At 42.7% G+C, this 27,486-nt stretch overlaps 1 protein-coding gene across 1 annotated transcript in view; it reads right to left on the minus strand.

The window, feature by feature from the left end:
* Window positions 1-706: 706 nt before the first annotated feature.
* LOC137465617 (ras GTPase-activating protein 1-like) overlaps window positions 707-27,486 on the minus strand; it is a 141,480-nt gene continuing 114,700 nt past the window's right edge. The window contains exons 22-26 of the mRNA XM_068177699.1: window positions 19,395-19,483; window positions 15,517-15,594; window positions 14,055-14,189; window positions 3,413-7,210; window positions 707-2,027 (exon numbers count right to left, since the gene is read on the minus strand). Coding sequence (XP_068033800.1) covers window positions 7,127-7,210; window positions 14,055-14,189; window positions 15,517-15,594; window positions 19,395-19,483 — 386 coding nt within the window. The 3' untranslated portion in view covers window positions 707-2,027; window positions 3,413-7,126. The remainder of the gene's footprint in view (window positions 2,028-3,412; window positions 7,211-14,054; window positions 14,190-15,516; window positions 15,595-19,394; window positions 19,484-27,486) is intronic.

Here is a 27,486-nt window from a genome sequence, read left to right on the forward strand (position 1 = left end):
ACTCGGAATCCTCTGAGGTCTCAGCAGTGAGGTGTTAGATCCGAGTCATGGCACCAATTGTGAAAAACACCATTCACTTGTGTTAAAATTTTAGAAGTTTAATAGTAATGAAATTGGTAATGAAAATAGTAATAAAAATTAGGACAATAAGAGACCATAAAAAGCAAAGAATTACGGACGTCCAGGTGCCTTGCACTCCGCCACAAAGCACACCTTGCTAACAAAGGATCACTGCTTAAAGCAATAGCTTATTGCATATTCATATATCTCATACATGATTCAAACATTCCTTTCAAACTAGGATGTTTCTGCTTAATTTCAGCTTCCCCCCATCATCTTGTAAATCAATCTTCTTCAGATCCTCGAAGTCTGGGCTTTCCCGATAAGGAGGCAATAATTCTTTTCTGGGGATCTTGGTGTCTTGTTACTGTTATCTCTATCCAGATAGGATAATGCGAAGAATTTCTTGATTATCTTTTCCATTCCTTGCACTAGTTACAAAAAGTATCTTACATCCCATAGTTCCTGTTTTAATATTATGCTATAGCCTAAAAACTATATTTACCACACTACTTAAACGAGATTAATACAGCACTACTTATAAGAGATTAATACAGCATAACTTTCCAACATAACACATATAGTATTAATTTTAACATTTGCGAAGAGCCAGTCATATAATATGCATTTTTCACAGACTCCATGATTCACAGATGGCTGATCAATAATTCTTTATTAAGAAACCCATTGCTCTTTTATAGAGAGTTACAATACAGGTGGACCTAATTGGTCCTCCAGTCCAGACACCATCACCATTGACTAATTAAGAAACCACCATTTGGTAAACAAACCTCCATAACACATTCCACATGTTCACAATACCAAGTGCAGCAAGTTAAGATAAGAATTGTTTCTCATTCTTTTCTCTGATCTTCTCACAGCCTTTCTCAGGACGATGCCTGGGAATGTTGCGTTTCTCTCTGTGGCCAGAGAGCTGCTGCCACAAGGGTTGACCCACAAGTAAGAACTGTAGTGGGTTGATCTTGTCTGGCTGCTAGGTGTCTACCAAACTGCTCACTTACTCCCTTCTCCTCAGCAGGACAGGGGAAGAAAAGATTAAAAAGTTCATGGGTGGAGATGAGGACAGGAAGGTCACTCACCAATTACCATCATGGGCAAGACAGACTCGACTTGGGAAATATGACTTTAATTATTGCCAGTTAAAAAAAAAAAAGAAACAAAACCCAAAAACAAAACCACCTTTCCCCCACCCTCCCCCTTCTTTCCAGGCACAGCTACACTCTTGCCTCTTCTACATCCTTGTCATGGTTTTAGCATAGATAGAAATTAAGCCCCACACAGGCCCTCTCCTCCCCTCACTCCCTCGAGAGACAGATAAAAGGCGGAGATTCTGAGTTGAGATAAGAACAATTTACTGGAAACAGCAACGAGATAAGAAAACAAACAGTAACAGCTACAATACTAATAGCAACTGTGTATGAAAGGGTGATTACATGCAAAAATGCTCACTGAGTCTGACCCAACGCGACATGACTGCAACCAGAGCCACTCCACAACTCCATTTGCCACTTGCTCTGCTGGAAAAAGGAACAAAATGGCAATGACTCCCGCATGTGGCACCTGTTTCTTCCACCCAAAGCCACGCCCCCCCTTCCCTTCCCAGAAGTGAGTCCCTTACTTCCACCCCACAACGATGATGTGAATGGTATAGAATAACAACCTAGACACAGCCACACAGCTCTAGGCTCCACACACTCTTGGCTGCTACCTCCCACTGTGGAATAGGCTAGGGAGTGAGTAAGAAGTTTGGAGGGGACACTGAAAAGAAATAAAGAAAACTAGTAGCTTAGTGTAACTTACTTAGCATTAGTAACTAGATGAGCTGAAGCCTCAGTCTGTGAGCTGTGAATTTACACCAAGATACACTGAACTTTTACCTACTTAAGTAAAAGGAGGCCCCAGAGCCAGTTTGAGCCAAAAGATAAGGAAGCGAGGAAGGTGACTGACTGTCATGGTTTGACACTGGCGCGATGCCAGCGCCCCCATGAAAATATACCTTTTAAAATAATTGTTGTGAGATGTGATCAGGAACAGAGCAGAGCAGGCCCAAACTTAGTAACTAAGGAAAGAACTTTATTAAACTACTACTACTAGGAAACTACAAACACTAAATCCTGGATGAAGACTTCCCAAAACACCCCTCCTCCTCCCACTTAATTTCTAAACAAACTTAACAGTGAGACACCACCCAGGATCTTAATCAAGTTGCCACCCTTCAGATATTCAAACACTCAGTCTTTCAAGGGAGACAGGAGTCTCTCCTGTGCCACAGACCCCCCCAGGAAACACAATTGCCACCCTTGTGTTTCCATGCCACACATGGCAACCACTCAGAGAAAATCTGCTATGGTGACACTCTCCTTTCCATGTCACAGTGCTCTCACCACCGTGCATGGACAGACTGCTCACAGGGCTCTTTTAAGGATGCTTTGCCATGGACCAAAAGAGACAACAGTTCAGTTTCTCATTTTGGGACTACAGTCCCCCCCATTTTCCCCTGGGGCTGAGGGTCCAAGAATAGAGGTCTTCTGCTCCTCTTCTTCTTCCTTGAAGATAGAGGGCTTCTCCACACCTTCCCTCTACTCCTCTGCTGGTAATCACTGAAACAGGTCTCCTGGCACACCAACGCACCACCCTAAGTGCAGCTTCTGTTAGGAGAATTTGGTTCAGTCTATGGCTAACAAGAGAAGTCCAGCCACAAGCCACTCCATCATCTCCTTCCAACTCGAGAATTTCTTCTTCCATCATCTCGGATCCCAGACTGTCTCTCTTCTACTTCAAATCAAGGAGGAGCAATATTTTACAAAGCCTTCATTTCTCAGGAAAGGGTTAAAAGCTCAGACTCCCTGGACGGCTGATATCTCTGCCCAGCAGCCGATTCCCAAGGCCAAGGCTGGGCGCCTTCCCCCCCCTCCTTCTCCTCCGCGCCGGCAAAGTTACAGGTGCCGTCCGGACTCTCTATCTCTTCTCTCTGGGGGGGGGGGGAATGACAAAGACATCTCCGCTTCTCTCCACCCTTCCGTCCACAGGAGCTGGCTCGGTTCCAGTCCTTCTACCCCTCGGCTCACCTCGACCAGGCCTCATGGCTTCCCCTCCCCCACCCAGCCCCATGGCTGGGCAGGGGAGGTCTGCACAGCACCTTGACCGGAACCAAAGAGAGCGAGCTCTTGGGAGTTCTTGCTTTTAACCCCCTGTGTTCTCAGAGGCGTATCCCTATCTTCAGTGGTCACTTCAGGTGCCAATATCCAAGCTTGACCACTGATTGGTTTGACCCAACTTCCTGAAGAAAAAAAAAAAAATCACTTCCATGTCAAACCACGACACTGACTACCCCTGTCAGCATAAGATGCAGCCTTAGAGGTAAGAGAAGAAATGGGTTCACCTAGAGACAATGAAGAGACCCAATGAAGAACAAGACTACCTCATACCATAATATTACTATTGGACCGAACTGTCACGCGAGGGGTGGTAAACTTGGATTGTAAGGGTATAATTGCCCAAGGATTTCTTTGTTCAAGGTCCCTCTCCTGAGGCACCCAGCTCAAGCTATATCTCATCACTGTACCAAATAACCTAATTTGCTAGATTCGGTACGAGACTCTGCTTGGGGAAACCTAGGGTAAAACCAAAAGGGAAAATGTTTATGTGAGTGTGTGTGTCTGGAGTCAACACAGGGTACCCATTGGTTCAGTGGAGCCATTCATCATGAATGGACTGTAAAGTCCTAGAAGTTGAAGTCTCAGATGGTATGAATGTAACTCCTTGACTGAGTGTGAGATGAGGCAAATTTTCCTAACAGACACAGATGGGACAACTGACCTGAACTGGCCAAAGGGATATTCCATTCCATTCCATTCCATTCCATTCCATTCCATTCCATTCCATTCCATTCCATTCCATTCCATTCCATATAATGCCATGCTTAGCAATAGAATTCAAGGGAAAGGATGAGGGTTTCCTTTTTTTGGCGGGGGGGAGAAGGAGGTAGCTGTTGTTCAGAGACTGACTGAACATCAGTCTACTTCTGGAAGGTGATGAGTAATTACCTTTGCATCACTTGTTCTGGTTTTCTTTTTTTCATCTTTCTCAAACCCTGAGTTCTCTAGCTTTTGCTCTTCCTATTTTCTCCGTGCCTTCTTTTTTGGTGGGGGTGGGAGTGGGATGGCATCTGAGCAAGTAGCTGTGTGGTGCCTAAGATGCTGGTGAGGGGTAAACTACAACATTACTTTCACACACTGTTTTAGGAAATATGTAATGGTGTCAATTTTTAAAATATATATACTGTATTGGTTTTGCACGGCCTGGTTTTTGCTAGCAGGAGGGCCACAGAGAGATGGGTCCTGTGAGAAGCTGCTGGAAGCTTCCACCATGTCCAGCAGAGCCAATCCCTGATGGCTCTAAAGATGGACATGCTGCTCACCCCGCCTGGGCCAATTAGAGATGGTGATAATGCCTCTGTGATAACACATTTAAGAAGAAAATCAAAACAAAGTACACACAGTTTTCCTTCTAGTCAGAGAAAAGGAAGAGTTGAGAACATGTGAGGGAAACAACATAGCAATGCCAAGGTCAGTGAAGAAAGAAGGGGTAGGAAGTGCTCCAGGTGCTGGAGCTGAGATTCCTCTGCAGGACATGGTGATGACCATGCTGAAGCAGGCTGTCCCCCTGTAGCCCATGGAGGTCCACGGGGGATGCAGAGATCCACCTGCAGCCCATGGGGGAGGTGCCCATGCCAGAGCAGGTGGATGCCTGGAGGAGGCTGTGATCCAGTGGAAGACCCAGTGGAGAGAGGGGGCCCTGGCTTCCAGGCTGGAGCAGCCTGTCCTTGGAGGATTGCACCCCGTGCAAAGAGAGACCCACATTGCAGCAGTTTTGGGAGGACTATGTGCCTGTGGGGGGAATTCATGTTGCAGCAGATGCAGTAGGACTGCTGCTTGTGAGAATGGACCCATACCAGAGAAGTTCACAGAGAACAGTCTCCCATGGGAGGGCCCCCATGGCCTCACAGGGGAAAGACTCCTCTCACAGAGCAGTGGAAGAAAATCTCGGTGGTGAACTGACCAAAACTCGCATGCCCTGTCTCTCTGCGCTGTTGGTGGGAAGGAGGGAAGGGCTTGGGAGAAAAATGTGTTTTAAGGGCTTATTTAACTTCTCATTATCCTCCTCTGATTCTGTTAGCAATAAGTTCACTTTGCAACCTTATGTTGAGCCTGTTTTGCCCTTGACTTTTTTTTCTCCTGGTCCTAATCTCACTCATGAACTGTTTGTAAATTTTTTCCCCCCTTCTCCACTGCCCAACTGTAGCAGAGGATAATGAATGAGTGACTCTCATGGGTGCCTTGCATTGGGCCAATGTCAAACCACAACATATACCTAAATTCAACTTTACCTACAGTCAGTTTTATCAATGCATGTTATATGCACTAGATAAATAGCCAACCATATCTGTTATCCAAATTTCATTTTTACAGTGCTCTATTACTTGAACACAAAGTTAGTTTCTATGGAGAATTTATTGGCAGCTTGATTATTTTAAAAACGTATTTTTCAAATTTAAAAATAACATTCATGGTAGCCTTACATTACACACAAGCCCAACCAATATATGTTATAAAATGGTGCAATGGATGCATGCATGTCTGATAGAGTGATAATAAATTTACCAAATTCTAATTGCTCACTTCTGTAAACATTTTACAAAAGCATTGCAATTTATTTGGATGGATACACAATCCTTGATGGAAGAATTATTTAGACTAAATCTGTGGCACATTAAGAATAAAGCTGACAAGATCCATTCTGCATATTCTTTTGACATGATTCCAGCAAGAGAAACAGCATGGTATAAAAAGTATACAGGAAAGATTGTTCTTACCATAACCATCAAAATCTGGAAATTGTAAATACATGTTTAAGTGGCTGAAAAAGTCAAAATCGTAATAATTGAAACCACTCAGAAATTACAGTAAGAAATGTTATGCAGTTACATGTAGCTGTCAAAACAATGCATATCTTTCCTTGTCAATTGGTAATTCTTTTCCAACAAGACAAAAAAACTTTGGCATTTGTAGGCTGTCCTGGTTTAGGGCAAATTTGGAAGAAAACCTGCAAAGGGGTTCCTCTAGAAAGCAAATTCAAGTGGCTCCTCCCCCAGCTGGTTCAGGAAAATATTTCCTTGGAGAAAAGTGGAAAAAACTCTTTATTTGACAAGCAAAGCATTCACCAGCACAAAAAAAATTGAACAATATTAAACAATAAAACCTCTTGCTGCTCCGAAGAGATGACAAATTCAGAAAGTCCCCTTCGTGGGCTGTAGCTCGGCTCACTCAGTCTGTTATCAGTCCCTCCGGTGCTGGAAATGCTGCAGCCCAGGCCAGGCCCTGGGGGGGCCACAGGTTTGAGCTGCCAGTGCTCTTCTGGGTGTTCAGTGAAGAGCAGGTTTAAACAGTTCCAAGAAAAAGAAAAACTACAGTCTAGGGAACTTCTCTGCCTCAGCTAGCTAAAAACTAACTAAAAAGCAAAGGAGAGCTCTGTCCCCCTGTCTGTCTGTCTGAAGACAACACAGTCCAGGAGCAGGAATGTGGAGGAGTGAGTGCAGTTTCTGAAAACTGCGCGCTTCTTCTCTCCCTCCACCCTTCCCTCTCAGAACCAATCTTAAAGGTGCAAAACATATTTCTGGGCTAAACAGACCAATGGGGATACAAGCATCATAAAGTCACCCCAGGATATAGGTGTTCAAAATAATTTTCAAAGCTCACGACAGTCACAGCATTTTCTTTGCAAAAGGTAAACTGTACACCAAGGCTCAGAGGCTGTAAAAACTGGTTCCAAGTGGAAAAAAGTGCAAATATCCTGCACATATAGCTTAAAGAGCTGCTGGTTCAAACATCTGTTAACAGAATCTTTGTTTTCTTTTTTGCATAGTTCACACATCACTGGGAATGTGACAGGGTGTGCGATTTTTGGCAAGAGCAAAAAAAGTGATACCTGTGTAAGTTGCCATGTGAGACATGCTGGATCCATGCAGAATTCAGCTAGAAGGCTGCTACCTGATGTTATTAGACAGTGAATATTGATGTTGTTTTTGTTGAAGCAGTTCTGTTATAGCCAACAGCTTCTTAAGAACATGCTGTAGAAAAAAAATACAAAAAAAAAACCAAACAACAAAAAAACCCAGTACAACCCTACATTAGCAACTAGAAAAAACCAATGCCCATCTTGCTTGAGAAGCATCTTCAACATTAACCTACCAGACTTAGAATTAGGTAATTTAAAATATATTTAAATCCACAGCCCCCACAGCCCCTCTCCCCAGCTCCAGTTTTACGGTCACTAAGACATAACTTCAAAAGGCAACTGTAAAACAGCAATATGCAATTTATCTGCAGCCATGGAAACTCATTAAGTCTTGCCAACTTAACCTGAGACTTTGAAAATGAAACAGTTCTATCTGTTAAAAACAATCTGTAAACCAAAAATCTATTCTTGGGTATTTTCCCCATGTGAAAGTGCAGAAATGGACCGAGAACATGAAAAGAAACTCTGGTGGGGAAAAAAAATGTGATAATACAATTCACTTCTGCACAAGCAGAAGCACCCTCTAACTTTCTGAAAACCTGGTCATTAAACTTGAACAAATGCAGCTGAACATACAAAACAGGCTGAGAAATAGTATTGCTAATGCACTGTCAGGAGTTCAATAATTTTTTCATTATAGTAGAACTGTGTTCAACTACAACAGGTTGATGATGAACATTAGGGCACTTATAGGTGAAAAAAAGATTCAAGAGGTTTTTTTATGGAAACCCATGAGGAGAAATTACTCCTCTGAAGTAGAAATATAAGTGCATTGAGAAAACGGTGTCGCATTTATGACCCTTAAGTGCTACAGATGCAGGCCTTGTGAAAGAAATTCTCTCCCTTATCTGTAAGTAATGCATATTTAATACTGAAAACTTCTACTATCCTGACTTGCCTGTCTAGCCATCATCTTTGCTTTGTCAAGACTAGAAGTATCTGTGAATTATGAACTTGAACATGATCGATTTTTTTCCTCTCATATGCCCCTGAAGAAGGAAATTGTAGTAGTTATTAAACTAGATTAGTTTTTAATTGCTATAATGAAGCATTATTGCATTTTTAATTCCTTGATCTTTCTTCTGCCAAAGCTAATTGAATACAAATATATTTTCACCATTCGCAAAATTGCCATAAGTGTTCCCAGTAATACCCTTATTTTAAAAAAATATTACTGCCAAAAAATACATTATTTGAGTAACATCTGCTGAGATTAAATATAGATTTATCATCTATTTGGGTTTAAATTAAGGCCTTGAAAGAGGATATAAGAAGCTCAGTCTTCAAACCATGACAATAATAAGAAATTTGATTACAAGAAGTAATTTTGAAGCAATTAAATTAAGAACTATTTTTAAAACTGCCTCTTCAACATGAGTCATTAAATACTTTGAGCTGATACTGATTAAATTTAAGGAAGACCATCTCTAAACCAAAAGGCTTTCCATAGTACAACTGCCCCTGTCCCCAAATCATTAGCATTAAAAAGGGAACAGTACTTAAATTATCTCCTGCACAGCACAGTATACTAATCAAGCATACCAAAACATATTACTGTGCAATAAGTAGGATTGGCAACTTGAAGTTCATCATAATTAGTAGACCATAGTCAAGTATATTACTTTTTGAGACAATGCATGAAGTCATGCAGATTTTTTTCCTCTTGAAAATAAATTTTCATAAAAGCTGTACACAATTATTTGGAACAGAATACTCATTTATAGCATTTACTAGAGAAGTTTGCCATGATTGTTTACAAACATAATAAATTAGGAAGCAGAAATGAAGTAGTGCTAGAAAGCTAAGGAAAGTAAATTTAGCTGTTTAGTTCTCAATTAGATGAGCTAGATCCTAAAACTAGAGACTGCCAGGAGACAGTAATTTCTTGAGTTTAGGCTTTCTTCCTCTAGAAACTAAAAACTTCACCAGGAAGCTAAAGGAAAAAAAACCCACAAAAAACCAAAAAAACCAAAACAAAAAAAAACCTACCAAACAAAAAAAAACCCATGCCAAACTAATGAATGATCTCTTTCCCTGGTGGCTAAGCTTAGGGAGGAAGTTGAAAGACTAAGGAGTATTAGGGAAACTGAAAGGGAAATAGATTGGTGGAGTTCTGCCCTTCCATCCTTGAGGGAGGCCCACCAGGAGTCAGAGGACTCCCATGCCTCTCATTGTCAGGCAATAGGAGGACACCTGGTGGATGAAGGGGAGTGGAAATGGGTTATTACCTCAGGGAGGTAATAAAAATTCCTCTCAACCCCCATCACCTACCCAGGTGCCACTTCAGAATAGATATGAGGCCCTGGATCTAGAGGGTCAGCCAGATGACGCAGAAGAAAATGATCTGCCCAGTAAGCCTCCCAGTTATGCTTCATCTGTCAGACGGATCACTACCTCTAACATTAAAAAGAAAAGAAGGGTAGTCGTAGTGGGTGACTCCCTTCTGACAGGAACAGAGGGCCCCATATGTCGACCAGACCCATCCCACAGGGAGGTCTGCTGCCTCCCTGGGGCCCAGGTACGGGATATTACCAAGAGACTCCCTGAGCTGATTCAGCCCTCTGATTATTACCCACTGCTGATACTCCAGGCTGGCAGTGTTGAGATTGAAGAGCACCTGGGCAATTAAAAGGGACTTTAGGACACTGGGTCAAGTAGTTGATACGGCAGGAGGACAAGTATTCTGCTCAGTCCCTTGGTGGCAGAGAAAAACGATGAAAGAAATAGGAGAACTCACATTATCAACAAGTGGCTCAAGGGTTGGTGTCACAGGCAGAATTTTGGGTTCTTTGATCATGGGGCAACTTTTATGGCACCTGGCCTGCTGGAACTGGATGGCCTCCATCTCTCTGTTAAGGACAGAAGGATTTTAGCTCATGAACTGGCGGAACTCATTGAGAGGGCTTTAAACTAGGTTCAAAGGGGGAAGGGGATGCAGCTGGGCTGTCTAGAAGTAGGCCCAAGGGTGGTAAACCTGAGTTAGTGGTGAAATCAGTAGCCCAGCTGAGGCGCATGTATACTAATGCACACAGTATGGGTAAAAAACAGGAAGAGCTGGAAGCCATGGTGCAACAGCAAAGCTATGATGTAGTTGCCATCACGGAAATGTGGTGGGATGATTCACATAGCTGGAGCGCTGCACTGGATGGCTACAAGATCTTCAGAAGAGACAGGAAAGGGAGAAGATGTGGAGGGGTGGCCCTTTATATTAGGGAGGCTTTTGATGCCATGGGTATTGAAACTAATGACTATGAAGTTGAATGCCTATGGGTAAGAATTAAGGGGAAGGCCAACAAGGCTGACATCCCACTGGGAGTCTGTTATCGTCCACCCAACCAGGAAGAAGAGGTGGACAATTTATTCTATAAGCAGCTGGAGAATGTTTCAGGATCACCAGCCCTTTTTTTGTAGGTGACTTTAACCTACCAGACATCTGCTGGGAACTTAATACAGCAGAAAAGAGGCAGTCCAAGAAGTTCTCAGAGTGTGTGGAGGACAACTTTTTGTCATAGCTGGTGAGTGAGCCCATGTCGTGGGCTACACCAGGGGAGGGACTATGTTAGACCTGTTGTTTGCAAATAGAGATGGGCTGGTGGGAGGCCGCTTGGGGAATAGTAATAACAAAATAATAGAGTTCTCAACATTTGGTGAAATCAGGAGGAACATCAATAAGACTTTTACATTAGACTTCCAGAGGGAAGACTTTGGCCTATGTAGGAGACTTATTCAGAGAGTTCCTTGGGAAGCAGCCCTTAAAAACAAAGGAGTCCAGGAAAAGTGGGCATGCTTCAAAACAGAGATCTTGAGGGCACAGGAACAGACTGTCCCTGTGTGCCAAAAGATGAGTCGACAAGGCAAATGTCCAGCCTGGATGGGCAATGAGGTTTTGAAGGAATTTAGGAATAAAAACAGGATATATAATCTTTGGGAGGAGGGTCAGGTCTCTCAGGAAGTATTTAAAGGGGTTGCTAGGGCATGTAGGAAAAAAATAGGGAGGCCAAAGCTCAGTTTGAACTTAATTTGGCAACTTCTGTAAAGGATAATAAAAAATGTTTTTACAAATATATTAATGACAAAAGGAAGGGTAAGACCAACCTTTGTTCTTTACTGAACGTGGGAGGGAACTTAGTAACTGCAAATGAGGAAAAGGCAGAAGTGCTTAACACCTTCTTTGTCTCCCTCTTTAGTGGGAAGACGCTTGTCCTCAGGACAACTGTCCTCCTGGGTTGGTAGATGTTGTCAGGGAGCAGAATGGTCCACCTTGTTGTAGCAATGTATCTGAAAAACTTAGGCCTCAGTGTGCACCAGCCATACCATCTGTAACTGTTCTTATTAGAATTTTTTCAGGGCACTGTGGAATTCATCAAGGTTACTAAGACATAAACTGTGCTAAAATAAGAATGAAGAAGCTGAGAAACCACATACCAGGATCGCAAGAACTAGATAACAGAGGACTGTAGAATACGTGCACGGTAACCAGTCATGGATGCTGAGAAATGGAGGCAGAGAACGAGGGAACAAGACAAAGACACCAATCAAGAAGTGTGATCTAAGTAGTTTGTAGAATCTATAAAAATGTGAGTAATATAAACAATAAATGGCTTCTGCTTTATCATATTGGTCAGTTGTTCAGGAGTCCTGGATTTCCTGCAATACCCTGTTATCCAAGAGGAGGCAGTCAGAGAACTACTGAGCCACTTGGATGTTTATAAATCTATGGGACCAGATGGGATCCATCCCAGAGTGATGAGGGAGCTGGCAGATGAGTTTGCAAAGCCAGTCTCCATCATTTACCAACAGTCCTGGCTCACTGGTGAGGTTCCAGATGACTGGAAGCTGGCAATGTGGTGCCCATTTACAAAAAGATTGGGAAGGAGGATCCTGGTAATTATAGGCCAGTTAGCCTGACCTCAGTATCTGGAAAGGTAATGGAACAGTTTATATTGAGTGTCATCACGCAGCACCTAGAGGATGGTCAGGGTATCAGACCCAGCCAGCATAGGTTTAGGAGGGGTAGTTCGTGTTTGACCAACCTGGTCTCTTTTTATGACCAGGTGACCTGCCTGGTGGATGCAGGAAAGGCTGTGGATGTTGTCTATTTGGACTTCATCAAGGCCTTTGACACTATCTCTCACAGCACATTCCTGGAAAAGCTGGCAGCCCGTGGCTTGGACAGGAGCACTCTTTGATGGGTTAAGAACTGGCTAGATGGCCAGGCCCAGAGAGTGGTGGTGAACGGTGCTGCATCCAGCTGGTGGCCAGTCACTAGTGGTCTTCCTCAGGGATCTGTGCTGGGGTCATTTCTGTTCAATATTTTTATTGACAACATGGATGAGGGTATTCAGTCTTTCATTAGCAAATTTGCAGACGACGCTAAGCTGGGAGAGTATATCAATCTGTTGGAAGGTAGGAGGACTCTGAAGAGAGACCTGGAACGGTTGGATGGATGGGCAGAGTCCAATAAGATGATGTTTAATAAGTCCAAGTGCCGAGTCCTGCATTTTGGCCACAATAATCCCCTGCAACACTATAGGCTGGGGACGGTGTGGCTGGACAGTGCCGAGGCAGAAAGGGACCTGGGGGTACTGGTCAACAGCCGACTGAACATGAGTCAGCAGTGTGCCCTGGAGGCCAAGAAGGGCAACAGCATCCTGGCCTGTATCAGGAATAGTGTGGCCAGCAGGACTAGGGAAGTCATTCTTCCCCTGTTCTTGGAACTGGTGAGGCCGCACCTTGAGTACTGTGTCCAGTTCTGGGCCTCTCAGTTTAGGAAGGACATTGAGATGATTGAGCATGTCCAGAAGAGGGCAACAAAGGCTGGTGAGGGGCTTGGAACACAAGCCCTGTGAGGAATGACTGAGTGAGCTGGGGTTGTTTAGCCTGGAGAAACAGAGACTCAGAGGTGACCTTTGTCATGGCTGCAGCTGGTCTGCAACTATAAAGATAAATTTGACCATAACAGACCCCCAAACTCAACCAGCCTATAAGTAAACAAATCCCTGGGTAAGCAAAGATAGGATGGATTTGAACCCAAGCAGGGAACCCCAGCCAATCCCATTCAACCCTGAATGCAGACACATCATTGGCCAGAGAGCTGGGCAATGCTGAAACCCCAACCAATCAGTTGTCTAAGCCTGGGAATTTTGAACCCCCTATATAAGGGGGCAGCCATAATAAATCTTTGTTGTTTGTCTCATGATCATTGGAGAGTTCTGTCTTTTCTGTCTCCAACCAACGACCCAGTGTAATAGACCTTATCACTCTCTACAACTTCCTGAAAGGTGGTTGTAGTCAGGTGGGGGTTGGTCTCTTACTCCAGGCAGCAACTGACAGAACGAGAGGACACAGTCTTAAGCTGTGCCAAGGGAAATATAGGTTGGATATTAGGAAAAAGCTTTTTATGCAAAGAGTGATAAAGTACTGGAATTGTCTGCCCGGGGAGGAGGTGGAGTCGCCATCCTGGGATGTGTTTAAAAAAAGACTGGATGTGGCACTCGGTGCCATGGTTTAGTTGAGGTGTTAGGGCACGGGTTGGACTTGATGATCTTGAAGGTCTCTTCCAACCTAGTGATTCTGTGAAAAAAAAAACCACTAAAACAAACAACACAAACCCTCAAAAATCCCAAAAGAGAAAAACTAAAACAAAATAGTAAAAAAACTAACCAAAAAATCCCCAACCCACTGCTTTAAAACATCTTTGGATTTGTTATATAAATACTTAGTTCATATTTTTGATCTTCTTTACCTTTACAACTAGCAACCTCCTGGTGAAATGTACATATTTATCACTCATACTGCTGGAGAGAAAAAATTACAAAGGAATCACAATGTTAAACAATAACTTTAGTTAGACATGCTATCTCTATGTATGATTTTTGTTAATCATTATAGTTTACCTGCATTACACCTCGCTCATTGCTAAGTGTCCGAAGTTCATCTGAATGAGCCACACACATCTCATGTAAGGCTGCCAGATAACGAGATAAGTCAGTTCTAGAGTAATCTGTAGTGTCTGGAAGCTCAGGAACATTCTTTAACAAAAATTATGAGAACGGACTTAGAATGGTGAGTAGCCAGTCATAAATTAAATAACAGTTCCCCACACCCGCCAACAGTTGTTTTGATACTGCAAGCAAGTACCACATTTTTCTTCACAATTAAGTTTTCCGTCCATGTTATCTAATACAAATTATTTATTTCCTCCTCTCCACAATCATTTATTTTATGAAGACAATTAAATTATGGTTACACATTTCACACAGAGAGATTACTGAATATACAGCAATTCCTATTACTAATAGGAGGGTTTGATACTGCTATGCTGTCTCTGAGCTGTCTAGAAAGATACTGAGAAAAAGAGATTCATATCATATCTTCCCCCCAAATGAGGGGATCCATCCATTAGATGTTTGTTGTTTTATTTGGTTTTTTTTTATTTAAATCAGGCAATAACAACAGCAAAAATGGACACCAAGAAACCCCCAAAATATCAAGTCAGTAAATCCACTAATAAAATAATGTAATGAAACCAGTAGATGAATCAGTTATTTTAAAACCCAAAAATTTTCCAAGTCCTCATGTATAATCTACCATTTAAAGAAAAACAACAGTGTATCATAATATGCAGAAGTTGCCATTTATCCATAGAAAGGTGACATATAGCAATCTATCTGAATGACACACTTCAAAACAGTAATTCTTATAGATTATCAAAATAGTCTGAGATGTTTTCTAGGTCACTTTTAATGGATTAATTCAGGAATAATAAGGTAGGCATATTTCTTTCATCTTCTTTTTTTCAACAAATTATTGGTTTAAACATAAACATATATACATACATGAACTCCTAACTCATTATAACTATCATACACAAAATAGTAATGGTTTCAAATTGAACTGAAACGATTATTTTCTTTTAAACTACAACATCCAGAATTCATGCAGTGAGACATTTGGTTATGTATAAGTAAAATAGAACACAATATTTTAAAAAACTTCAATTTTTTTCTATCTCAGGTCAAAATCATATGACAAATTGCACATAAGATTTTCTTTATTTTAAAATATTTTTTATAAGGTTGGTATTTTTGTCTGAAAGCCCTAATCCTTGCAGAGAAGCTCAAATAGATCTCATGTCTACAACAGTACTTTCTAAGAGGACATTTGATTGGTTTTAATTCTGTGCGACAGGCCAGCAATCTGCAGTTGCTAAACATGCGCAAGAAAAATATTTCAGTAACAAGCATTCTAAATTGTGAGGAAGCTGATGCATTTTTGAACTAGTTAACAAGGACTATAAAGAATTTTAACTCACAATGTTGCTATACAACTTGCAATTTCTCTTTTTAAACCACTTACCCCAAGTTCATCTAAAAACATGATCATGCGATGTTTGTTACTCTTGATGAATGGATTTACCCCCTCCATATATGGCTCCTGGTAATTTTTAAAAGTATTTATTAGAACAAATTGATACTGATTTAACAGTCATACCTGAACATATTGCAATCAGAGACAAATGAAACTGTAAAACAAATGTGTCATCTTTTTCAAGTGAATTTATGATGACTGGTGTACAACCAGTCAAAAGATTACACTTTTTTCTGCACCCGATGGATTCTGAAATTGTTTATATATGCATTGTGACATAAAATGTTACATTTCTGAAATAATGAAAATAGACTTTTTTTCATTGCAGCTATAAAATGAAGAAAAAACTTTCAGAGGTAACAACATCAGCAGCATCAACATCAGGACATATTTGCCCTCCATTTTGTTCTTTCATTAATGCGTACATTCCAAGTTGTGAGTGTCAGACAAATGGCGCTATAATGGCAGCCTGAAATTCTTTCTTTCATTATGTTTAAGTCAACAGATTTTTATTGTTCAACCATGTTGTGACTTGGGAACCAGAACAGGCCAATTGTTGATGGCATTATTTTAGTGATGCAATAGAAAGTTTAGTAAAAGCTGAGGCTCTTAAAGGAAACTTGTAAAACTGATTTACAAAGTTATGTCAAGCAGTATGTAAATAGGTACAAATAAAAGGGGTGTTTCAAAATGCTGTACCAACAGAAAACACCAGTCTAAAGAATAAGTAAAGAAAAAGCATGTGTCTATGTGTGAGCCAGAGGTTGGTAGTTGTTAATATGTTTCCAAATTAAAATACTCTATATCCAGGCTGGAAGTTTAGTCCTAATTGGTCTCAATTTGAAAGTGTATTATTACAGAATTCACAGAATGACTAGGTTGGAAGAGACCTTAAAGATCATTGAGTCCAATCCATGCCCTAACACCTCAACTAAACCATGGCATCGAGTGCCCTATCCAGTCTTTTCTTAAACACATCTAGAGATGGTGATTCCACCACCTCTCCAGGCAGACCATTCAAGAACTTTATCACCCTTTCTGTAAAAAACTTTTCCTAATATCCAACCTATATTTCCCTTGATGCAGCTAGAGACTGTGTCCTCTTGTTCTGTCAGTTGCTGCCTGGTGAAAGAGACCAATGCCCACCTGACTACAACCACCTTTCAGGAAGTTGTAGAGAGTGATAAGGTCACCTCTGAGTCTCCTTTTCTCTAGGATAAACAACCTCAGTTCCCTCAGTCATTCCTCATAGGGCTTGTGTTCCAAGCCCCTCACCAACCTAGCTGCCTTCTTCTGGACACGCTCAAGCATCTCAATATCCTTCCTAAACTGAAGGGCCCAGAACTGGACACAGTACTCAAGCTACGGCCTCACGAGTGCCAAGTATAGGGGAAGAATGACTTCCCTGCTCCTGCTGGCCACACTATTCCTGATACAGGCCAGGATGCCATTGGCCTTCTTGGCCGCCAGGGCACACTGCTGGCTCATGTTCAGCCAGCTGTTGACCAGTACCCCCAGGTCCTTTTCCGCCTGAGCACTATCCAGCCACACCATCCCCAGCCCATAGCATTGCAGGGGGTTATTGTGGCCAAAATGCAGGACTCGGCACTTGGCTTTATCAAACTTCATCCTGTTAAGACACTGCCCATCCATTCAACCCTTCCAAGTCTCTCTGCAGAGCCCTCCATCAGATCGGCACACGATCCTAGCTTCGTGTCATCCGCAAACTTACTAATGAAAGACTCGGTCCCCTCATCCATGTCATCAATAAAGATATAAAACAGAACTGGTCCCAGCCCAGACCCCTGAGGGACACCACTAGTGACTGGCTGCCAGCTGGATGCAGCACTGTATACCATCACTCTCTGGGCCTGGCCTTATAGTATATAAAAGAACATGGATGTGGAATGTATTTCAAGGTTCTGTACAGAGACATATTAATATTACTGAAAGATGTCTCCCCATTATGACATGAAATAATCAATGGACATGCAAAAAGTCTCCCATCATCTACTTCAGGCAAATGATTCATACTTCTTGAATAGATTCTTTGTAATCATAGCTTTCTACTCTAGCATTTCTCAGTTGTCTTTTTGATATGGATATTCCTAAAGAAAATTCACTCATTTTACCATCACATAGATGTTTTCTTTGTGGAGGGATGGCTGCCTGCCTGCCTTTCCTCTCCAACTTTTCCAACTCCAGCACTCATCTTTTTGACTAGGGGAAGTCAGTAGACATGGTGGTTTTGGATTTTAGCAAAGCTTTTGATACTGCCTCTCACAGTGCCTCTCTGGATAAAATGTCCAGCACACAGCTAGAAAAGTCCATAATACATTAGATGAGCAATTGGCTAATGGGCCAGGCTCAAAGGATCATAGTAAATGGGGTTATTGTGAAATCAGGCTGGCAGCCAGTCATCAGTGAGGTTCCCCAGGGCTCAATTTTAGGGACAGTGGTCTTTAATGTTTTTATAAATGATCTGGACATAGGAATCAAACATACATTAAGTTTGCTGATGATAAAGTAGGAGGAGTTGTGGACTCCATCAAGGGTAGAGAGGCCTTACAGAGTCATCTGGATAGACTAGAGAGCTGAGCAATCACCAAGCATATGAAATTTAACAAGGGCAGGTGCTGGATTCTGCACCTGGGATGGGGGTAATCTTTGCTATACATACAAATTTGGAGACAAAAGGTTGGAGAGCAGTCCCACAGAAAGGGACCTGGGGTCCTGGTTGATGGCAAATTGAATATGAATCAGCAGTGCCCTGGAAGCCAGGAGGGCCAACTGTGTCCTGAGGTGCATCAGGCAGAGCATCGCCAGCTGGTCAAGGAAGGTGATTGTCCTGCTCTGCTCTGGTATGGTCTCACCTCAAGTACTGTATGCAGTTTTGGGTGCCTCAATATAAAAAGGACATAAAACTATTAGAGTATGTCCAGAGGAGGGTAACCAAGACATTGAAAGACCTTGAGGGCAAGAGCGGCTGAGGTCACTTGGTTTGTTCAGCTTAGAAAAGGCTAGGGGTGAGCTCATCATAGTCAACAGCTTCCTCAAGGGGGGCAGTGAGATGCTGATCTCTTCTCTCTGGTGACATGAGAAAATGGAATGAAGCTGCATCACAGGTAGTTCAGACTGGACTTTAGGAAAAGATTCTTAACTGAGAGGGTGGTCAGTCACTGGTACGGCCTCACCAAGGAAGCAGTCACGGCACCAAGCCTATCACTTCAAGGACAATATGGGTGATACCCTTAGTCATATGATTTACTTTTAGGTAGTCCTGCAGGGAGCATGGAGTTGGATTTGATGATCATTATGGATCCCTTCCAACTTGAGAGATTCTATGATTCTATGAATGCTAGAGTATGACTACTACCCTTTTTGACATTGACAGACAAAAAAAAAGAGTTCACATACTTCCACTGTTGTATTTGAAGTTAATGTCTGAGTTTATCTGATCTCATAGCATAAAAATATGGTTACATCACTCTATAATGCCTACTAGCATGGCCATTAATTTATCAGTTATTTTAACATGTCACTGCTGTTGTTCATACTTCCAGATTGAAAATCATTATGGTAAGTACCAAATCATTCACATAAGTTTCTAGATGACTCATTCTGAAATTATTGACTCCTCTTTCCAAATCAGCCATACTTCATGATACTGCTCTAGGTTAAATCAATACCCTGTTGAGCTCCAACTAAAGAGGAGAGAAAAAAAAAATGCAGGAATAAAGCCTCCTTGCTGATAAGACACCCAGGTCACATATCAAGATTTGCATAAGAATAATACAGACAAAATCTGTTTCTGTTAACATGAACACGGCAATCTTCTAGACCGTTCTGTGTAAAATTATATTCACCTTAGCTCCAAATTCAACCAGATTTGCTAAATTCTGCACAGACTTGGCAACCAGTGTCAGCGTTCTTGCAGCAGTAGGGGAAGGAGAATCTGATAGAAATAGAAAGTAGAAAGTTACTGACCATTTAATTTAAAACCTCCAGTAGTCAAAAGAAAATCCTCTTCCATAATCTGTTATAGTGGAATTCAATACTTTAAATGCTGTAAGAGAACTGCATGTGAAAAATTTCTCATGATCAAGTAAACTTTTGGTGTTTTAGTAATTATGTCGACAATAAACATCAAGATGCATATCTGACTGTCTTAATTTATGACAATTTATAGGGCAGAGACTCCAAAGTGAGTTACCTTCCCTTAGTTTTAACCACTCCGCTTTCATCAATAAGGAGAGACAAGTAGAAGAAAATATAGGTGAAAAAATAACAGTTTACTAAAAATAAAACAGCAGCAACGAAGATAACAGCAATAACCACTAGATACAAAGGTGCTGAGTCACATGCTCCCCCCGGGAACAGAGAAAACAAGGTTGCAGAGAAGCCTCCTCCTCCTAAGATGGCAGCCACCATGGCAGCCCATTGGCCCAGGGGACAAAGACAAGATGGCAGGAAACTCCCCTTCTCCCAAGATGGTGGCCGCTGTAGCAGTCCATGTGGCCCAAAGGACAAAGAGAAGATGGCAGAGAAGCCACCTACTGCAGACCACACAGTCGAGAGAGAGAACAAAGGAAAACAACACAGCAACCAAGCCTCTGCAGTTCCAGAACACTCCTTGCCCCCAAAACAACAACCAGGAGGGAACAGGGACAAAACAAAACCCAGAAAAAAAAAATTTTGTCCAAAAGGCTCTGATGCTGCCAAAATACTGTAAGAAAATTCCCAACATCTGCAGGTCCGATCCCTCCTCAGCATGGTGCATCTTGGAGAGCAGGTCCAACCCCTCCTCGGCACAGGGCAGGCAGCAGCAGTGAAGGTACTGTGAAATTCTCCAAAGCCCAGGATGAGCATAGGTGTTGCATTGCTCTGGGGAATGGTTCCCCCCCCCCCCCCCCCCCCCCCCCCCCCGCCCCCAGACCCCTGTAGCTGTAACCATGTTAGTTTAACCCTTCCTTCCTTTCTGGACCCAATTGGCTGGGAGCCAATTATCTCTTCCTGGACAGGAGTCTAGATAATGCCCTGCTCCTCCATTGTTCGCCCTCTTTCCCGCTCTTGCCCGCTCTCTTTCTCTCTTTCCCCCTCTTTCCCTCTTCCTCCTATGGAATAAACGTCTTGGACCACATCAGGGGTAAGAGCCTCTTTTGGAATCTTTTGCCTTAACCCTGTAATATTTTCCCCCAAAGCTTTCTCAGATCTGGGCTAGCCTTGTAACTCCAGAGGGCTGCGAGGGAAAGTATTAACACATAAGAGCTCCTGCCTCGTGCTGCCTCACAGGAGTTAACAAGTGGCAGACTAACAACCCAACAAGCAGCAAAGGTGTTGCAAAATCTGCTCCAAAACAGCTTCAGATTGTGAAATGCAGCTTCTCAGGTTGCCCCATTAGAGCAAGGAAGTATGTTAGAAAATTTGCTCCAAAAGAAAGAGCCCCCTTTGTTTTGGTTTGGGTTTTTTTAATTAAAAGCTCTAACAACCCTATATAAAGTCCATACATTTACCTTAGTGAAAGTCAAGAATATTATCTGGACTTCTAAACAGGACTAACACTTACAAGCTTAAAAGGGATTGCACAAATTTATAGATAACAACTTAATTTACTGCTAAAGACACGGTGGTGTCAATGCAGTCCCCAAATTAGAAAATAATATAATCTGAAGATTATAAAAGCTAATGTCTTTACAAACAATCCCATGGGTGAAGGTATGGGTGTTAATGTCTTTGAAATGGGTCTTAATGTCTCTACCAACTTCAAGCCACAGATTTGTTACAGAACCCAGACAGTTTGACTACGGAAACAGACAAGTGGGTCTGCAAAAGCCTGAGTTTCTGAACTTTGGGGGAAAATGACAGGTTCAAGGGGAAATATGTAATAGGCGGTTCACGAAGGCTGTACTTTCCTAGTACCCCAGCCAATGGGGAAAGGAAGAGGGCAACATGCGGCCGGGAGCTTGGGATAAAAGGAGGCTGAGTCCTCTAAAACATCAAGAGAGAAAACCCCATGGGCATGAGCCCCAGTGGACTCTCTCCCTTTATTTGAATAAAGTTGCAGGATTCCTCTGTCTCCTTTATGGACACTGGCTTTTCATAGCGGGATTTTCCATACAAGATGGGAGCTCTTCTCCGGGACCCTTCCAACATCTGGGACCAGCACATGGCAAGAAGAGCTGGAGGCACACCTCACCCGCTTTTTAGGTGACCAGCTCCCTTTAACACTGGCCAGCACTGGGCAATTGATTGGGTTCCAGAGACTGTCCAGGAGAGAGATGAGAGGCTGACCAGGGGGGTCCGTGAAGAAAGGAGCATTGGAAATCTCACTGGTGAGTACAATAGAAACTTTGGGGAGTAAAACGTGGCAGGATGCCCAGAAGGAGTTGTAAAGGAAAGTAGATAATGGGACTATAGGGATGACGATCCCAAAATACCTCCAAAGGGTCCTTTGGGAGAATGTTGAGATGGTTTGCACATTCTCCCAGAGGTAGTTAAGGACATGGACGCCCAGAGGGGGTGAAAGAATGTCCCCCCTGTTGATGGGAGTTAAAAAGTTACCCTTTGTCTCCTTAAAAAGGACAAAAGCCCAGAAGTTTCTCTCCTCAATTTGGTTAAAAGACACCTCATAGGACCTTGGGGACTTCACCTCAAACTTAAGGATAGCTAGTTGGACAGAAGCCAAAAAGTCCCACCTAAGCAATTCACTTGAAAAAGAAGAGAACAAAAGAAGTAAATCGCTTTTGTGAAGTGTTTTAGCAGGAGTGAGAACCTCTTGCCCTGGCTCGGTTTTTCTCTGTAAAGAGCTTTGTTATTTTGCCTTTTATTAAAACCTTTTTGTTTCCAAGACTGTCACAGGAGCCATCCTGCTACTTTTATGCCACCTGAGGTAGCTGAGCTAGCTAGGGTATAATACTTGTCTCTGAGAGCTTATGAGACCTGGCTCAAAGAGACCAAGTATTGTTTGGTGCCTGTACAGGTGATTTCTCATATTGAGGGACATCGTTCAGGATATTTTTGATTTGCCCTCGATCAAAATAGGACATTTTTCCTTGGTCTGGCGTTTTGGGGAGCAGGCCTGCAACTGGAGTTTCTGTGGTGCCTAAGAAAAAAACACCCAGGTTATGGAGGATCTGAGGCCATCAGAGGGGGTCTCAGATCGAAAGCCTCAAGCCAGTGAGAAGGGGCTGAAACCGGGATGGGCTGGAGAACGTGCTGCGAAGTCCTAAGGACATCTTCAGAGAGAGAGCTGCGATTGGCTGAGCTAAGGCTGAGACAACACTGCGTTTCCAGACCCGGGGGGGGTGACAAAGGACGACAGCTTCTCTGAAAACCATCATTTGGTGAGTAAGAAAGAATGGGAAACAAGCTGTCTGTAGCTGAGCAGGATATTTTTTTTTTAACTACAAATTAGAAATTCAAGATGTAAAATTCGAGAAGAAACAGCTTTAAAAAGTCATTAGATGGGTTTTCACAGAATTCCCGACTCTAAATACATCTGAGATGCTTACCCTAAAGTTCTGGGATACTGTGGGACTTAGATTATACAGTATGGAAAAGAATAAGAAGTCCAGCTTAAAGTTACACCCAATATTCAGGACAGTTTTGCAATTTGTAACATTGGAAAGTGAAAAACAAGCTAGAGACAGCCAAAGAACACCTCTGAGCAGAAAGAGAGCTGACTGCAGGCTGCGGCAGAAAGAAAGGAGGTGAGGCAGAGATTCCAAGACCCCAACCCGGTTCCCAACTCCCTCCTGAAGCACACAGACACTGGGAGGGCAGGCAGGAGCAGGCAAGGCCAACTGCTCCCCGTCCAGCCCCTCCTCCATCCCCCAAGAAGGAAACAGACAAGTCCTGGCCAGACAAGTCTGCAATCCGTCTCTCCTAACCCAGCTAACCTTAAGAATTCCCCTCGGTTTCCTCTCAAAAGTAACCTCAGACGCGCAAAATCAGTGAATTTTGGTAGTGCGATGGAAAAAAGCCGAGCTGAATCTATGATTTGTGAGAACAAAGGTACATGTGGCCACCGCAATATTTCAGAGCTGTCGAGCTCTGCTCTTCGTGGGCGTGTTCCATCCTTGGAGTCCCAGGATTCCCTTTCCAATTGGTTACTAAGCTCCTGCCCATCAGACGTGGGACACTCCCCTTTTGTGGGCCAAGCTCAGTCTGCCTCTCTGCCTGAAATCCCCGCCCATACCCCAGGACTGCATGCCCTCACCCTGCCAACCGTGAGAACCGGAGGTGAGCTCCCAGAAGTGTCCCCATCCAAAATGGCCGCACCCACTTCAGGACAAGCCCCGATTCAAAGGAGATATTCACACACCCCCCAAGGTAGGCCCCCAGAATCTGAGGACGAGTTTTGTACATCAGGAGGCACAGATACCTGGCAGAGGATCAGAAGGGATGCAGCACAGCACGGAGAATGGGAGATTGCCTCTAAGCTGTCTGTTTTTCCGGTCCGATATAATGTTGCAGGGGGACCACAGTGGGAAAAAATAAGCTTTGCAGAAATAAAAGAGATTTGCAAAGCAGCTAGATCTTATGGAAGAGAATCAGCATATTTCAGAGGATTATTACAAGCCACCTTTTCAGCAAATGTATTTACCCCTCATGACCTAAAGCAGCTTTGTACGTCTTTACTGTCTCTAACAGAGTATTCTCTGTTGGAACTGGCATGGAAGCATTTATTAAATGACCTTTTAAGAGGTTATGCAAGAACTCCAGCCACTGCAAATATAACCCTAGATCAGCTTGCTGGGGAAGGAGCCTACATAGATCCACAAAGACAGGCAAGGGTTCTTAACAGACAGATCCTGCAGGATATTAAGGAAGCAGCAAGGACTGCCCTGCTCCATGTGCTTGACAGGAATAAACCAGAATTAGACTTCACAGAAATAAAAAAAGGGATGGATGAGCCATACATTAAATTTTTGGACCGTTTAAAATTGGCATTGGATAAGCAAATTCCCATAGATCATGCCAGACAAGAGTTATTAAAACGGCTTGCAATTTCTAATGCAAATCCAAACTGCAAAAAAATATTATGAGCATTGCCACAAGACCCTGAGCCTACTCTAACACAGCTAGTGGATGTTTGCAATTGCCTGGGTACCCCTGAACACGCAGCAGCCATGCAGGCAGAGGTGCTAGCTAATGCCATCACAACTGCACAGGAAAACACCCTAAAGCAGCAGGAAAAAGCTGTAGAAATTCAAGCACAAACCCTAGCAGAGGCTCTAACAGCATTTAAAGGGGCAATTGAAAACCAAGTCTCCAAAGGATACATGCTATTCGTGTGGCCAGAGAGGGCATTTTAAGCGAGAGTGTCCTAAACTACGAAGGAGGCCGCCTCCAAAAAACAGTGGATACAGAGGTCCTTGTCAAAATACTAACAGTTTTCACCCAGCACAGTGTTGTCCATGCCATCTTCTGGGAAACTTGCAGCCGAGCATGACTCAGTGGCGTGCGAGGACAGAAGAACCACTGTTTCACAGGCCAGAGACCACCACAGGCCACCAAGCACAGAACTGCAGCAGATCTTTGCAGGACTACCAAGCACAATGTCCCCAGGTACCAGATTGGAGCTATCTATAGCCCAGCCAGTACTGCTAACAAATCCTATTGCTCACACAATATCCACAGGACAGCTGGGACCTGAACCACAACATGGTCAGTTCTTAATAGTGGGAGTAAACAGATCCCATGCAGAAGGTTTCTATATCATTCCAACTGTGTTATCTGTCACTTGTTCACAGGAAATCACCATTTTAGCTTTGTGTCCAGACCCTCCATGTTTTATCTCTAAAGGACTAACCATAGCACAAGCTTTTCTACTACCAGAGTCACAGAGCAACACATCCCTCATCGCTTGGACCGGGCACATCAGCCACAGGCGGCCACAACTCAGCCGTGTCCTGAAGCATCTCAGGAAAACCATCACCCTCGTTGGCCTGATAGATACTGGAGCTGACATCACTCTGATATCGAAATTGAAATGGCCACAGGACTGGACTATCGTACCCACGCTGGACCAACTGGCAGGTATCGGTGGTCACTGTGAAAGCTTTTGTAGCTTGCACTCTGTCACATTTGAGGGACCTGAAGGTCGTGTTGCCCCCACAAAACCATTCATAGTAGGAGCTGAGATAATTCTTTGGGGAAGAGACATTCTCTCTCAATGGGGTCTGAGAATAGAAAATGATTTTTAACAAGGGCTGTTGAGGACATAACACTCTAAAACTCACGTGGACATCCAATACACCTGTCTGGGTCAGCCAATGGCCCTTACCAGAAGAGAAACTTGCTGCATTAGAGCAATTATTCAGGAACAGTTAAATAAAGGTCACCTAACTCCAACTACCAGCCCCTGGAACACTCCAATTTTCGTAATTAAAAAGCTGAACAGTGGGAAATGGAGCTTATTGCAGGACCTCAGAAAAGTTAACTAAGTGATTCAAGAAATGGGTTCTTTACAACCAGGTTTACCTTCTCCTGTTATGATTCCAAAGGATTGGAAGTTAACTGTTAATTATTTAAAAGACTATTTTTTCAATATTTGTTTGCATCCAGACGACGCACCACAATTTGCCTTTTCCATCCCATCAATAAATCAGCAGGCTCCTTTAAAAAGATATCATTGGCTCGTGCTTCTTCAAGGAATGTGAAATTCTCCAAGTATATGCCAGTGGTATGTAGCAAAAGTACTTTCCTCAGTTCGCATACAGTACCCGAATTCCCTCATCTTACACTATATGGACGATATTTTAGTAGCAGCAAAGGACCAAGCATCAATGCCGGAGACAACAGATCAGGTCATCTCAGCAGTGGAGAAAGCAGGACTTACAGTAGCGAAGGAGAAAATACAGACACTTCCTCCCTGGAAATATTTAGGATACAGGATCACAGAACAAACTGTAAGTCTGCAACCACTCCAACTAAAGAGAAATCCAGAAACACTGAATGAAGTGCAGCAGCTGGTAGGGACTCTGAACTGGCTTCGTCCACTGTTAGGCATTTCAAACCAGGATTTAGCTCCTATGTCTGATCTACTGAAGGGAGACACAGCTTTAAACTCACCACGAGAATTCAACAGAGAAGCCCAAAATGCTTTAGATAAAGTGATGTGAGCCATCCAATCACGCCAGGCTCATCAATATAATCCTAACTTGTCTTACTTGTCTTTTTTGTTTGCAGTTTTAGGGGAGTGTTCACAGCTTCACGGTCTAATATTCCAGTGGGATCTAGAGAAGGACCATCTGACAGTCTTAGAATGGGTTTTCCTATCTCGACAGCTGGGTAAAACTATAACAACTTGCCCTGAAATTATATCACAATTGATTATAAAGGCTAGATCTCAAGTGTTTTCCCTTTCAGGAAAGGATTCTGCAGAAATCTTTCTGCCTGTCACATCCATCTATTTGGAATGATTAATTCAAAATTCAGAGGTTATGCAATTTGCCTTAGAAAATTTTACAGGGAAAATTTCGGTCATTTGTCTAAAACATGAGCTACTAAATTCATCTCTAAAATTAATTCATAAGCCCTTAAGAATTCATGCACCCCTAAATGCAATCACATTTTTTACAGACAGTTCAGGGAAGTCTAAAAAATCTGTGATTGCTTGGCAAAATCTAGAGACAAAAAAATGGGAATCAGATATTGAAGAAGTAGAAGGTTCCTCACAAATTAAATAGTTAACAGCAGTTGTGCGGGTCTTTTCAAAATTCATGTTTCCTTTTAATTTAGTAACGGATTCATTCTGTGTTGCAGGTGTAGTAGAGAGAGCTGAAGGGTCTCTGCTAAAAGAGGTTTCCAATGACCAGCTGTACAGTTTGCTCAAGAAATTAATCTTCCTTCTTTCTATTTGACAGGAACCTTACTTTGTAATACACATTCGTTCACATTCTGCGTTCCCAGGTTTCCTAGAAGAAGGCAATGCCATGGCTGATTTTTTAGCCA

This window comes from Anomalospiza imberbis (genome assembly GCF_031753505.1).
Source record: "Anomalospiza imberbis isolate Cuckoo-Finch-1a 21T00152 chromosome W unlocalized genomic scaffold, ASM3175350v1 scaffold_67, whole genome shotgun sequence".
Lineage (NCBI taxonomy): Eukaryota > Metazoa > Chordata > Aves > Passeriformes > Viduidae > Anomalospiza > Anomalospiza imberbis.